Source organism: Xiphophorus hellerii, chromosome 3 (genome assembly GCF_003331165.1).
Source record: "Xiphophorus hellerii strain 12219 chromosome 3, Xiphophorus_hellerii-4.1, whole genome shotgun sequence".
Lineage (NCBI taxonomy): Eukaryota > Metazoa > Chordata > Actinopteri > Cyprinodontiformes > Poeciliidae > Xiphophorus > Xiphophorus hellerii.
The window spans coordinates 11,325,101-11,339,128 of NC_045674.1; the positions used below are offsets into that span (position 1 = coordinate 11,325,101).

A 14,028-nucleotide genomic window follows, 5' to 3' on the forward strand; every position below is an offset into this window, starting at 1 on the left:
TTAAATTTAGAATTCCAATAAAAATGTGTTTGCAAACATCACATTTATAATAGCTATTAAGTAAATTGTGGCGGTAGATGTAATTAAAATATCACACCTATAAAACTTTCTGAATTATACTGAATCATTACTGAAGGAAGAATACAAACAAAATTTTCGGCAACATAATGAAACATGCTGCCAAAGAGCGAGAGAGAGCAAAATTTCCAGCAGAGTATAGTGTTTGTGTTTCACTTTAAACTTATACATGCTGTTGATTTGACTGACGGAAAGAGTATTTAATGTATTTTTGTCTCATGAATTAAAACCACAAGTACTATGAACCACATTACGATGGCATGAGCAGTGATGGTTAATTATGTTCAACTTGAGCCCAACAAGGCGGAGTGGAGGATAATAAGGACAGGAATTACAAAGTAATAGCTGCTCAGTCACAGTTCTATGTGATGCTGATCTGTGCGACAACAGACCTCAGACCCTGAACCAGGCTTTGGTTTCTGAGGTCCAACACAAACCAAAAGCTGCGCGCAAGCACAAATATGACGCACACCTGTGACGGGTCATCTAATCAATTTAAAGACCAGGAGAGGGTTTCCTAACGTGCAGCTGCTAATTAAAGACAGGCAAACACTGCTGGACCAGAGGGACGTCGCTTGCTGGGACCCCGTACTGTCACAATAAGGCTAAAATATACGCCACATCCGCAGACAGCGCGCAGTGGCTCGACAGAGGAGCCGAGTGTGTTTCCAGCGACAGCTACTGAGAGAGCAGAGGGAACTTGGGCGTAAAATGTAGCACAGTCCGGCTCAGTGACACCTGCATTCAAGTCTAATCAGTCAGTGTCAGCAGCGCACGGAGAAACAAATTCTGCCCTCACCTCTTTGGTGTTGACGATGCCTTTGACGTATTTTCCGAAGACCGAATCCACGCAGAGGACAGTGGACAGCACGGCCAGCCACAGGAGTCTCTCCCCGACCCTCACCTCCATCTTTCTCTCTCCCCCGCAGCCGCTCGTCTGCTCTCACAGCTCCCCGAAAGCCTGCCTCCGTCTCGGGAACGCGCACGGAGCAGCAGCGCAGAAAGAGAGGAGAGAGGCGCGTCCTCGCAGGTCACCCCCCGCCTTCCTCCCTCCCTCCAGCTGTTGGAAGACGGATGGATGGTTATGTGCCTCAGTGTGTGTTTGTAGTGGTGGAGGGAGTTGGGTGCCGAGCGCGCGCTCGGTTCCGCTCGTGCTTCGGCCATGCGACACGTCCACGCAGTGAAAATGCCATCCTTGATTGCAATCATGTTTTCATCTCAGGTCACACGCTACTAATGAAGTAGTTCTTGGGCAGATGATGCCTGGCCTCCCGCTGCACAAGTGATTAGATCACTGATCAGGACGCAGAGGAGGAAAATCTTCTTTTTCTACATTGTGTTTGAAGTAAAACATGATTCATATTCAACTGCAAAATAAAACTATTTTGGTGGCACTGAAAAAGGTCCGTCAGTAAGTGCAAATGCCAGTGGTTCGCAAAACATTAATGCGTTTTCTACATTTCAACTACAATTTAAAGAGGGCCTGGGGGGACAACTATTTTACAGTTCTCATACACTTTTTGGCAAAACTGACTTAGAAGTATTCAGTCCCGCTGAGCTGTCAAGCATTGAATTTTATGTGAGATCATCTGAAAGTAGTTCAGAATTGTGAAGTGGATGAAAAATGTTACATAATTTTCCATTTTTGCCCCCAAGTAGGGACAGTGAAGCTGGTCAGTTGATTGGATGATGAACAATCCAGAAACCTTGTTAGAGACTGCAGGATCCAAGACTGGGGCAGACATTCACCTTTTACCATATGCTCCTTCCCCCCCCATTCACTTTCCATTTAGTCTGAATAAATGGGAGCTATTTTGCAAGTAAGAATGGATCATAAATTGCAGTCTTTATTTATTCAAAGTTGGACACTTACCCCAAAAGAACTGCAGCTATGATTGAAGAAACAGGGGTCCTTTACACATGACAGATCTTTCATGCAGACAACCATTTTATTTTCATTTCATAGTTCTGTGGTTCCTTGTATTGGGCCGGTGAAAGAAACCAACAAAATAAGTGAAACAAAAAAATCTGCAATGTTTTCCCAAAGAAATTCACAAATGTCCAGGCAGAAAATCTGTCTTAATATGTGCAGTGACAATGTTGATCAATACATGTGAACACAACTGAGGCATTCTTATGGGAGAATATATTTATTTTAATAAAAGTCAGCAAAAGAAGAAGTTCGCCACATGGTTCGTCACATACATCAATCTGTTGTAGAAACGGTCAAATAAATGCAGTCAAAAATAATCAATCTGATTAACATACATAAAAGTAAAAATATCTACATGAATCATTTTTAGTTTACATTTTTTAGCATGATTCACAGGTTTGCACTTGTGGTGTTTTCAACAAAGTAATGTTTAAAGAAAAGGTAGTTGTACTTTTTCCAGTCTATGGCTTACTGTATTAACTTATTTTGTTCCCCCCTTTTTAAAAGACTGAGCATTTCCTACAGCTGAAATGATGCAGCACAATTTGCATATTGAGTGCAGAAAGGTTATTCTACACAGCAGCACCTGCGATGCAATGCTAACAGCTAAAACATTAAACAGGAAGGTGAGAACATCAGTTCCTGGACTGGCAGCTCTCTTTGGTTCTGCTTTAAGCTCCAACCTACTGTTTCCAGCCACCATGAAACATTCCTGTGAAGTGATTGAGGTAAATATAATGAACTGTTGCGTTTATAAAAGCAGCCATCAGGTGAACCGTTAGTGTTTCCATAGATATAGGTTGATATATTACGTGTGAAGCCCAAGTTGGAGGTGATTGAAGCGTATTGCACTATAATAATCAGCATCACCTCACTTCTTGCTTCAAGAACAAAGACTTTGGAAAGACAAATCCTAGAAAGTAACCACCTATGCAACCTTACCAAACACTAACTGAAGTTAGGATATTGCACTTTGCATTGCACTTCACCAAAAATCAGTATTTGGTCTATAACAAAATTTTAAGCCAAACAACCATTTGAACATACAAATATGTTTACATTGAACTGGAACAACATTGTTAACTTGCAGGGAAGAGCTGACTGACAAACCGAATACGAGTCAGCAATACTAAGCATTGCACTGAGACAACAGTTTAAAGAACGCCAATTATAAATCCATAGCTTTGCCAGTGCTTGAACCCTAAATGCAACACTAAACACAGATGTGATTCACCTCAGAAGTGTTCTGGTCCATCACCTGCTCTCATGAACCACAATAGATAAGTATTATGAGGCCTACGAGAGTCAATATACTGTAGGTGAACGAGTTTGACACATTTCAACCAACACAGTTCTTCTTGCCCATTTGGAGTGTCGCTCTTAGTATTGGTAAAGAAGTCTAAGCACTTCAAATTACAGACAGAACAATAGGTCCTAATGAGGATTGACTATACGCAAAGGCTATGAATAGTCCATTGACTTTAAAGTGCCATTTATGAATAAAACATGACGCAAAGGTAGTCGTTTCCATACAACTGAATTGTCGATAAGAAGCAAGCAAAAAGAACAAACATGTAAAAGCTCAAACTCAGAATAAACCAACTCTGCAGGGAAACTGCAGATTAATAGAAACTATCAAAAACAAGTTCAAACTTCAGCCCCAAACCTGAGAGGCTAAGTGTATTTTTCTTTCTGTCAATCTGACTAAAAATATTGCAGTAAGTACTTGGAGCTGACAGAGCAGAGTATGGTCTAATCCTGTAGCATGACTGCAGCCGAAAATCCAGCACTTCTACAGGGGGGGAAGGATTTCAGAGTCAGAGCATCAGCTAAATCCTATTCATCAAACAGCATCCTTCTCTGCAGACCTGGCAACCTTTGGTCTGCAACCAGAGCAGTGACAGACACAGCCAGCCACTGTTAGCAACCACATGTGCATTTTTTTATATCAATACATATATTTCATACTTTTCAGTATGCAAGCTATCAACAGAAGGGAACAAAGTAACATCGCCATCCTTTATCCACCGGTATATTTTAAAGTACTTTGATGGCTGTGTATGCAGAAAAGTGTCCTCAAGTAATCAAAAAACAGCGACAACCACAATTGTAGTTGTTAGGGAGTGAAAATATCTCAACCAGTGTGCAAAAATGTGTCAGTGGGGAGTTTTTTTTGTCTTCTAGCAATTGTTTTTCACAGCAGGTGTTCTCGAGATTTGCCTAAAAGCCTCCGACTTGTTACGAAAAACAAACAAGCTGTCAGGTCATAAAGCCCGAGGCTTGAGAACGCTTTGGTTGGACACTGAAACCAGCAGAGAAAAATCTGACAACTCGCAGGAAAAACTGTGCCATCGAGTTTAAAATGTGTACGGACAGCTGAGACTTGGACTTTTCTTTACTGTTCCACTCTTTTGAACTCCATTTCTTAGCGGGGCTGGGAAGCCAAGCAACTGCTTCCAATCCTGAAATATTAAAATTATTAAAAACACTTCACCCGCTGAAGAAATTCAAGAACCATGACTTGCAGAAATAGGACAACAATTTCCTTGAACTTGTTTGTTTTCACTTGAATGCATCTTAGTTTGAGTCTCTGCATTACTAATACAACACTACAAATGCCAAAGGCGGCAGTGAGATGGAACACTGTGTCCGTATTGTAATATTTATCATCCTCTCCTTCTGATAACTCTGCTTTGTTCTGCATAAGCCTAAGTGAAAAGACCAGAGAAGTCAGCAGTTTAGTCTAAAGAAACAAATCTGTTCAGTGCCTCGCTGTCGTACTAACGTCTCTGGAACTATTTTGCTTTTTGTCACCCAACAACCACACAATTTGGTGACTAGCATATTGTGAAGAAAATGATACATGGTTTTCAAAATTGTTACAAGTAAAATTCTTAATGTCATAGATGTCTGCTCAACCCATCAGCCAAAAAATGGAATGGGAACGATATAATTACACAGTCATGGATGTTCATCTAACCTAAGGCAGATGGGAACAATGGAGGAGCTACAACTCAGATGGAACGATTCATCAACAGGACAACTACCAGGCGTGTGCTCCAAAATATCTGGTCTCTGTGGAAAAGCAGACAAGCTAAACACAGGACAATTGTAAGAAAGCCTGTTAGAGGAAGCAAAAGGCTAACAATAGCCCTTCCACCAGGACAATAAACCTCAATATAAAGCTAAAAATACAACTGAATGGTTTATATTCAAATATTTCTGTATAAGAGAGTAATAACCTTGAATCTAATTTATTATTTACATTTTAAAAGGGTTGTTCTCATTTGTTCTGTGAACTCCACTTTGAGCAAAGCTGGTCAAAACATGCTCCAAAAGTCTGGAGTTTTTGGAAACCATGAATCATTTTCTTTAACCGTTATAATTTTAAGCCGCCTTTCGTCCATCACTTCAAGTCCTAACGGGTTATATTATGGTCATCGCATGACAAAAATATGAAAGTTCAGGGAGTATTAATGCTTTAACTCGCCACTCATTTTTGAAACATTCACTATAAAAAAAACAGCAAAAGCTTATATTAAAACATACATTTAAAGTTTAAACAAGTCGGGACTCAGGGATCATAACCTGACATAAATAATAAAAAACAGTCCTGCATAAAGTTCAAAATATGATTTAAAAAACAAAACGCAATTCTCAAGAAAGCAAGTAAATCAATTCCTTTAGCTTGGAGTCTTTTGGTTTGTTGTGTTTAGCTTCGTTATTCTATTTGGAGAGAGTCAACATAGTTACAACCCACAAAGTGAGCTATATTGACTCCCAAACAGGCATAATGGAGAAGACAATGTGGAGTTATTAAGTGTGATTTAGAGTGGATTCCTAAAGGACAAGTGGCCACATTGATGCGGATGAAGCGTACAGTGTGCCCACGGCTATCTGATTAGGGCCTGCCGCGGCCCAGATGAATCACCCATTCAGGCGTCGTCCTAGCAGCTTTGCTTGTGCTTTATGTCTGAGCTTCGCCTGCCTAACAGCGACTCTAAGTATGTGTGCTGCTCTCTGTGGGTGTGTGTGTGTGTGTGTGTGAGAGTATTGGTCTTTGATCTGAAAAGCTTTTAAATTATCATCTCATTCTGAAACATGACTGCCTTTTTGTGGGTGTGTTCGTTTTGTCTGCCAGATTTGCGTTGGTGCATAATGGAGCGCGGACGAGTGGTAAGAATCGAGGAGCAGGAGATACATTTCAGCGCTCCACCTCCTCTTATTTATTGTTCAAACACTGAGCATTTTTTTCCCAGACTGCCCCCTCCCACTCCTCTTTCTGTTTTCCTAAGATGCTGCCTTCGTTTCTCATTTAGGAGTTGCGCTGCCTACATCAGTCTGACTTTCATTTACTCCCTCTCTCTCCACTCCTGTGAGTGAACCGCAGCCTTCCCCTCAACCCCAAACCTCATTTAAGCACCGATGCCACCGGCGTCAGTGTTATTTTGGGCTGCCACAGCAACCAAGCCCTCCCCATCAGAGATTTTAGACCCTCTCCCGACAGCTGCCTCTGGGTCATCAATGGGGTCGGGAAGGAGAGCACCGGTTTCTCCAGAAGGTGCCAGTTCCCCCCCGTCGGTCCGCTCCAGCTTGCGGTGCTTGCGTGGCTCCGGGGGCGTGTCCTCCTGGTTGAAGACGGAGCGGATTCGTTCCACGCAAACGTTGGCGGCCTCCCTCGTCTCCTTGGAGAGTTGCGAGAGGCTGAGGAAGCCGTGGGGGAGGTCGTCCACCACGCACAGTGTGACGGGCTGCTCGACACTCCTCAGACGCTTGGCAAACATCACGGAGTCGTCCAACATGGGGTCCAACGCACAAGCCTGAGAGGAGACGGCGAAAGAGGGTCGGGGGGAATTGGGGGGCAAGAAACGGTGAAAAACAAATTTAAACTCCCTTCAGACATGTCAAGAATCTTAATTACAGGATGAAGAGAGGGAGCTCAAGCAGCCCAGTCTCTTTTGTTCAGGTTTTTTTTTTTCTAAATCTCGCTGACTCACTTAAGCCACTTAAAAATCAAGACTAGTTTCCTCTTCGTCATACAACATCCTCATCAAAAGAAAGAGCAGGCTGTAACCTCAGCTAAACTGAACATTTCTAGAGACTCTTTTAAATTGTTTTGTTTACTCTCAAAGTCTGATCACTTCTAAAACCTTCATTTTAACACAAAAACAACTACGAGAGAGAAAAATATGCATTTTTACCACTATGTGTACAGGCGGCAGCCCCTTCAGCATGCTGTCAGGAGCCAGAAGAGGTGAGCAGAAAGGATCCTTGACGACCGGAGAGCTCTGCATCCTCATTTCAGCGAGCTGCTCCGAGCGCAGAGGCTCAAAGCCCAGAGGGAACTCCCTGGGGTGCAGCAGCTCCGATCCCTCCTCTACGGCCGGGGGCGGGATGGCCACAGAGGACAAGTCGCTGGACATGGAGGGGTCACTGTCCCTGCAGAGAAAGAAACTCACGTCTTCTACCTACAGAGGAGAACAGAATATATTTATTCCATTTTGGTCAGACAGCTCAGAGGTCATAGAAAAACTGAAGAGGGTTTGCATTTTTAAATTTTTTTTTTGCAAGCAGACAGCACTTTGTCCTTGTGAAAATAGAAAAGCATTGGCAGAGTGCCTGAGTGCAGGCTGAAAAATCTGATTTCAAGGAGAGAAAGACTATTTAAGGTCTCACATTAATATAGGCTTTTTTTTTTTGCCAGAACTGTAATTAATCTAATCTGTCTAGAAGAGAGAGAAAAAAATTAATGAAACAGTGATTTTCAAACTATTTGAATTTCTTTGAAGTAATTTTATAGTAACCTGTTGTGAGAGAAAGTGGCATTAGCTGAGTAGCCTCTTGAAAACAGTCATGAAAAGTTTTAAAACAGGAATAGGTGCATAAGTTTTAATTTGTGGTTTTTATTCAACTCAGGGTAATAAATTAAAGTAGATTGTCCCCAGGAACACCTAGTTCAAAATATTGGCCGTTATAAATCAACTCTTTGAACTATTACTAAGTACTATCATTTTCAGCCAGTTCCATTACCTTGCTGATGGTTTTCTGCGACTTAGTAAAGTGAATTTTTCCAAATATCAGTGGGGGTAAATATATATATTTAAGCTTACAAGGATATTTTTGAAAACCGATAATGCAAGTTAAAAAAAAAAAAGATCTTGTTCATCATCAAAAATTAATGAAAATGTTTCTTGTATGGTCACTGCCCACAGGAGGAAAAAAAACAGTTCAAATTAATAATTAAATTAAATTAATGACATTCATGCCATGACCAGCAATACATCTCTCAATTCCAATCATGCTTAACTTTTTAAAAAGAGAAAATGAATTTCCAATTCTGATTACAATCAAGAGCAGAAGGACTTTTCTTCCCTGTGAGGCGACTGCAACCATCACAAGTTATCAGCTGTGTGGCAGGCCTAATTCCCACTTCAATCCCCACCAACACTGCAGTGTTGTGTTGAGTAGCATCCTATTGTTTAATGGCATTAAAATCGTCCAGAGAGCGAGCTAATCTCAACATAAGCAGGTTCCAGTGTGACATACAGCGTGCTCAGACATCAGCGGGGGACTCTGGGGGACGGGACTGCTGTGGGATTCCAAGTCCTGGCACGTCTTGCTCTTCACAGATAATTTTCTGCCGGGCAGCGGCGACGGCTCGTTGGGCACAGGCGGGTCAGCGTGAGGAGAGGAGATGGAAGCTGCCGAGACGCTTTTTCTCACTGTATCTGGGAAACAAAGCAGAGATGGAGGACAGAAGTTACTTCACAAGGAAACTTTGTTTGGCTCGTGCTAAAACTTTACCAATGAACATTTTGAGCGCATTGAAAAAGTGTTTTTTATTAAACTTTTTCACATTTTGTCACATTACGAACACAAACTTCAGTTTAATTTATTTGAACTCTATGTGTTAGACCAAGACAAAGTGGTGAATGACTGAAGTGGACGGAAAATGATTTTTGGCTTTTAAATTAATTTTTAAATACTTTGTAAATCCACCTTTTCTTTTAATTACAGCTAGTTTTTTGGTTTATGTCTGCCAGTTTTTTTAATTGGTACACTTTAGATTTTACCCCTTTCTCCTAGCAAAACTCACACCGAAATAATTTGGAGAACAATCATTTTCGTTCCACTCCACAATTATGCTCTGCTTTGTGTTATCACAAAGCAATTTCAATGAAAAACACACAACTTTGTGGTTGTCAGGTAACAAAAGGTGCATAATATTTTCCAAGGTACTGCAACAAATTCACATTGGATAAACAGCACTTGAAGGACACAAAAAATTCAAGCAACTAAAAAGATAGTCAAGCAACTCAGAATACCTCATTTACTCCACTGTTTCTGATTTTCATGCGTTCTCTGTTTGACAGCCAACAGCTAAGGGCCCAAGATGCAAATTGAGGCACTTCAGGAAGAGGAGAAAGGAAGTGGGTGGAGGAAATCCAAAAAGAGCCGTCTGGGTGATATCATCTCCCCGCCCTGAGCTGTCATAACACCACCGTGAGCCGTCACGCCTGGTCTCCTCACAAAGGCCTACCCAATCTTCTATTTTAATAATGAACCACCTCAGCACTATGATGGCCTTTTATTAATATGCCTCCACCTATGACACTCCCATTAGATTCGGCTTGCCAGTTAGGTGTCACCTAACTAAGGTGACACCAATAAAATTACATTTCCCCTTCAGATTTACAGCGGCTATAATTAAAAATTACTGTCAAGATACTGATATGAATGGAGCTACAGGATTATTACTCCACAGGGTGGATGAGGCCATAATTGGTTAGTAGGACGCTGAAGAACAGGGATCCACATCATTGACCTCCTCGATAGAGGAGATGTAAATAAACTCTGGCATAGTAATGCTGCTTAAAGAGACGGAATAAGGATGCAGGAAATATGGGATGTAAACAGCAAAAGGCTTTGATTTTCATTCATTATGTGAAAACAAACAATTAAACCTCAACTTGAATCCAAACATTCCCTCACAAAAAGACAGCCACAATCACAGGAACGCAGAATTTCTACACATTCATTATGCAAAAACCCCAAACCTTTCTACAATCAACTTTCAAGAGATATAATTCCTTCCATATTTGTTTCAAAATATAAAACACTAAAGTTTTTGGCATACGTTTCTACAGTAGCAAGACTTTAAATATCAGAGCTTCAAAAAACAGAAAATGAAAGGAAAACTGGTAGGATGCAAGCATCCATGGAAGGAAGGCAGGTAGGACCAAAAGGAAGAGGAAAATAAAATGAAGGATAGGGGCAAGGAACAAGAGAATGAAGAACAAGGAAGCAAGGGAGGGCAGCAGAGAACAAGATAGGGAAAAAGGGATTAAAGGACGCAAAAGGAAATAAGGGCAGGCTTTTAGCAGATCATTTATCATGATAAATTTCATAGCGATGCAAATCACACGTCTTTATATGACAGGGGTAATAAACAAACGCATTACAAACGCATTACACAGTGTTATTTGTGTTTATAGGCTATAATTGCTGTGACACACACCGATAGTCATACAGTTACCTAAAAAACTTAATAAATAGTTCTTATCATCACATGATATAGGTGATGATCCTGCAAAATACTGTGTTAAAACTTTAAGTCCATATCAAAAACCCCTTCGAAGAAATAAAGAATAATGTCTGAAAATAGTTATTTTCTCTTTGTTTCATACATGTCCAGACCTGGAAAATGCGAGGAATTTGAATCAAGTTTTATTCAGACTGAACAGGAATCATTTCTTCACGAGTTCCTAGTTTCGGTCCTAACAGTTACTACTCAGACTAAATATTAAATGAATTGGAATTCTTTAATAAGCTCCTGCTAAAATACTATAATACTTTCACAAGCCTCATTTAACTTTCAAATGTTTCACCCTTACTGCACACCAGAAAACACACATGCACACCCCCACACACAGAGAGAACACACCGCTTGTCGGTGTATCGGGGGTTGCTGGTGTCGTCTCGGCAGATGTGTTGGAGGAGGCTGATGCTCTGTTGGGATCCAGCAGAGATTGGATCCAGTTAGAGGCTCCCTGTTGGAAATCTCGCAGCAGCAGGGCCGTATCTCTCCTCACCAGGCTCAACGTGCTCACTTTTTCTACCTGCTTCTCGGTCTGCGGCTCATTACCTGGAGGAGAAGACGCCAGCAGAGAAGATGGCAAAGCAGCAATGACAGGAAACACATGATCCAAGGAAGAAAAATCACTTTCCAAGGGGATTCGATGCTGCTACCAAATTACCGGCAGCAATTCATAGACAGTGACATTGGGAGGGAAGAAAAAAAAAAGGGTTTTAAACAAAAGCAGAGGCAGCACAGGGCATGCAATATGTCAACATTTTACCTTGTTTTCTGCTTCATACAGTTGTGTACAGTTTGCCACTGCTCTCAAATTTTAAAAGAGCTTTTAATCAAAATGGCATTAATGACATTATTCCAGTGCAACTGAAAAAAGCTGAACTGGAGCTGAACAGCTAAATGTCATATGGTAATCTTACAGCTGCACAAAAAACAAGTATAAAATTTATCGTTGGTAGGGGATAAAATGGCCAACAGCTGCAAGAGAAATCATGTTAATTATTAATAATTTATATCATATCATTAGCAGCAATTCATCTTGTCCTGAGCTTGAGGTTTATGTAAACCATAAAATGAAACAATTCAGGACATAAAACCAACAAGTTTAGAGCAAAAACCGTTCCAACACACTCATCAGCCCCTTTATTATTAACTAGCTGTGGCCACATTTTCACTCTTACATTGGAATGATGCAGTTGCAAAGTCGATGTTTTTCCAATCTGATATTGTTCAGCTGGTTTGTCCAAACTATATCTTCAGTTTGCTGAAGAGTTTCACCCAGTGAGGTCCTTCAGCTTCTGCCTCGACATGTTGTACGTTCAGAGATTGCATTGAAAGCACTTTGTAGCAATTGTGGTTGTTTTAGCTGTAGTATCCTTTCGATCATCTTAAATCAGTCTGTTTATTCTGATCTGACAACAACAAGGCATTCTGAACCACAAAACCGCTGCTCTCAGGATATTTTCCCTTTCCGACTATGCAGCAGATCTGCAGTTTCTGTAACACTCACACCAGCCTGTTTTGTAAAAAAGACAAACATCCTATGTAAACCCCCTTCCAGATTCTGATACTCAGTTTGACCGTTAACAAGTTGTCATTTTCAACACATCTAGTTGGCTAATTACATTCAAATTTATACCATGGGTTTGGCTAACTTGTAGGTGGGTTAATAAACAACTGAAAAGGTAAAAAAAAAAACAGCCAGTAAGTGTGGATCCTCGCAATTCTCAACCTTTAAAAAATAAAGAAGTCCTCAGTACCACTCTTTAAGCAGTAAATAAACATAATCCTACCTGCGTAGGCACTGAGACACCTGGAGAGCACACTGAGCGGCAGCAGGGGATCCATAAGAGTAAGAAGACGGGAGGGTGACGCGTAGGCCGTCAGCAGCGTAGCTGGGTAGGCCGCCACCAGGCCATCTGGCATTCGTACACCAAAGGCAGCGGCGCGCATTGACGTGGTCACGCACAGGTTGCCCCCCGCACTGTCACCGGCCAAACACACTCTCTCTCCAGTCCATCCTGATTGAATAAAGATTGAAATATTTATTCATGGAAAGGTGAAAAAAACACTAAATGGATTAATAACTCAATGTTGTAACCATCTTTGGAAGTGCAACACAGTCTTCACCGAACAACAAACAGATAATATGTGACTGCAAACAGGTGTCTCATTGTTTGGCTAATTGCTGTGAGATTTTTCTGTTACAGGACAAACAGAAGACTCCATCAACATCACTGTTTATTAGACAGAACGTGCTTAAGTTTTCAGGTACATAAGAAGGATTCTGTCAGAATATTGAACATCCCAAACTGCCTTAAATTTTTCAGCAGCTAGCGCAGAGAAGCTCACAGCACGGTCAATTTTCAAGTGATAAATGAAGCCTTGTGGCAGAGACAAGCAGTTGAGGATGTTCACCAGGGGTGTCAAACTCAAATACACAGTGGGCCAAAATTTTAAATTGAACAAGGCTGCGGGCCAAGATTGAACATTTTATAAATAAATATTGAACAAGCAAGGCTTATATAACTTAAAAGTGCAGGCGTGCATAATTGAGTTGCTAAAAATAATAATAAAACATATAAATGGCATATTAAAATTTAAATAAAAATTGAATGCCTCCTTTCTGAGGTAAATGTCAAAATTAGCTTCGTACACAGGCTAATAAATTTGAAAATAAAATAACATAACAACTATGAATAAATCATTAAATAAACTACGAATAAACCATTCAGGCCTTGGACTAACAAGAAAAGGTGCATAGAAAACTATTTATTGCTCATTTTGCGACACACTGATCTACTCTGATGCAGCCAAGCCAGATACCTGGCATCTTTTTTTGGATGCCAGTTCATCAATGTTGGGGCTCAGAGTTTGAGCTGAGGAAACCTTCATTATCGAACAAAGATGTTCATAAGATAAGATAAGATAAGATTTATTGTCATTGTCATCAAAGATGTTCATCAGTCAGAGGTCTCCTGTGAGACGTTTTTGTCATCTTCACTGAGGAGAAAAGTTGCTCACATACATATGTAAACAGATATTCTGTCTCCCACCTGTCCAGAAAAGTTCTATTTTCTGCCTTTCTTTTCGCCATTTTTTGGTAGGGTAGCACAGTGACAGCTGTAGTTTGAGGTCGCAGTGTGGTTTGGGGGAGAGGCACGGGGATGCAGGGTGCGCCGGGGCTTTCAACCGCAGGAGTGCGCAAGAAGACGGATCACCACCTTCCTAATACATCCATGTCCGCTACCATAAGTGCTACTGACACAGAGGAGGAGGCATGTCTGCCTCTGTCCTGATTGACGCGCCAAAAAAACAGCAGAGCATTATGGGATTTGTAGTATAAGTGGTGAATGCGGCGTCACAGCGTTGCCACTGTATAATACCGGCGGGCCGGCTCTAATATTAATTTGAAATTGCCTCG

General features: G+C 41.1%; 2 protein-coding genes across 4 annotated transcripts in view; both read right to left on the minus strand.

Moving 5' to 3' along the window:
• tmem145 (transmembrane protein 145) overlaps positions 1-1,124 on the minus strand; it is a 58,720-nt gene extending 57,596 nt beyond the window's left edge. The window contains exon 1 of the mRNA XM_032557691.1: positions 878-1,124. Coding sequence (XP_032413582.1) covers positions 878-988 — 111 coding nt within the window. The 5' untranslated portion in view covers positions 989-1,124. The remainder of the gene's footprint in view (positions 1-877) is intronic.
• A 1,083-nt stretch (positions 1,125-2,207) lies between these two features.
• Positions 2,208-14,028, minus strand: part of lipeb (lipase, hormone-sensitive b) — a 31,831-nt gene continuing 20,010 nt past the window's right edge. For all 3 annotated transcript variants that reach the window (XM_032557663.1, XM_032557664.1, XM_032557665.1), the window contains 5 exons: positions 12,398-12,625; positions 10,956-11,156; positions 8,558-8,739; positions 7,213-7,479; positions 2,208-6,831 (listed from right to left, as the gene is read on the minus strand). In XM_032557663.1, coding sequence (XP_032413554.1) covers positions 6,427-6,831; positions 7,213-7,479; positions 8,558-8,739; positions 10,956-11,156; positions 12,398-12,625 — 1,283 coding nt within the window. In that variant the 3' untranslated portion in view covers positions 2,208-6,426. The remainder of the gene's footprint in view (positions 6,832-7,212; positions 7,480-8,557; positions 8,740-10,955; positions 11,157-12,397; positions 12,626-14,028) is intronic.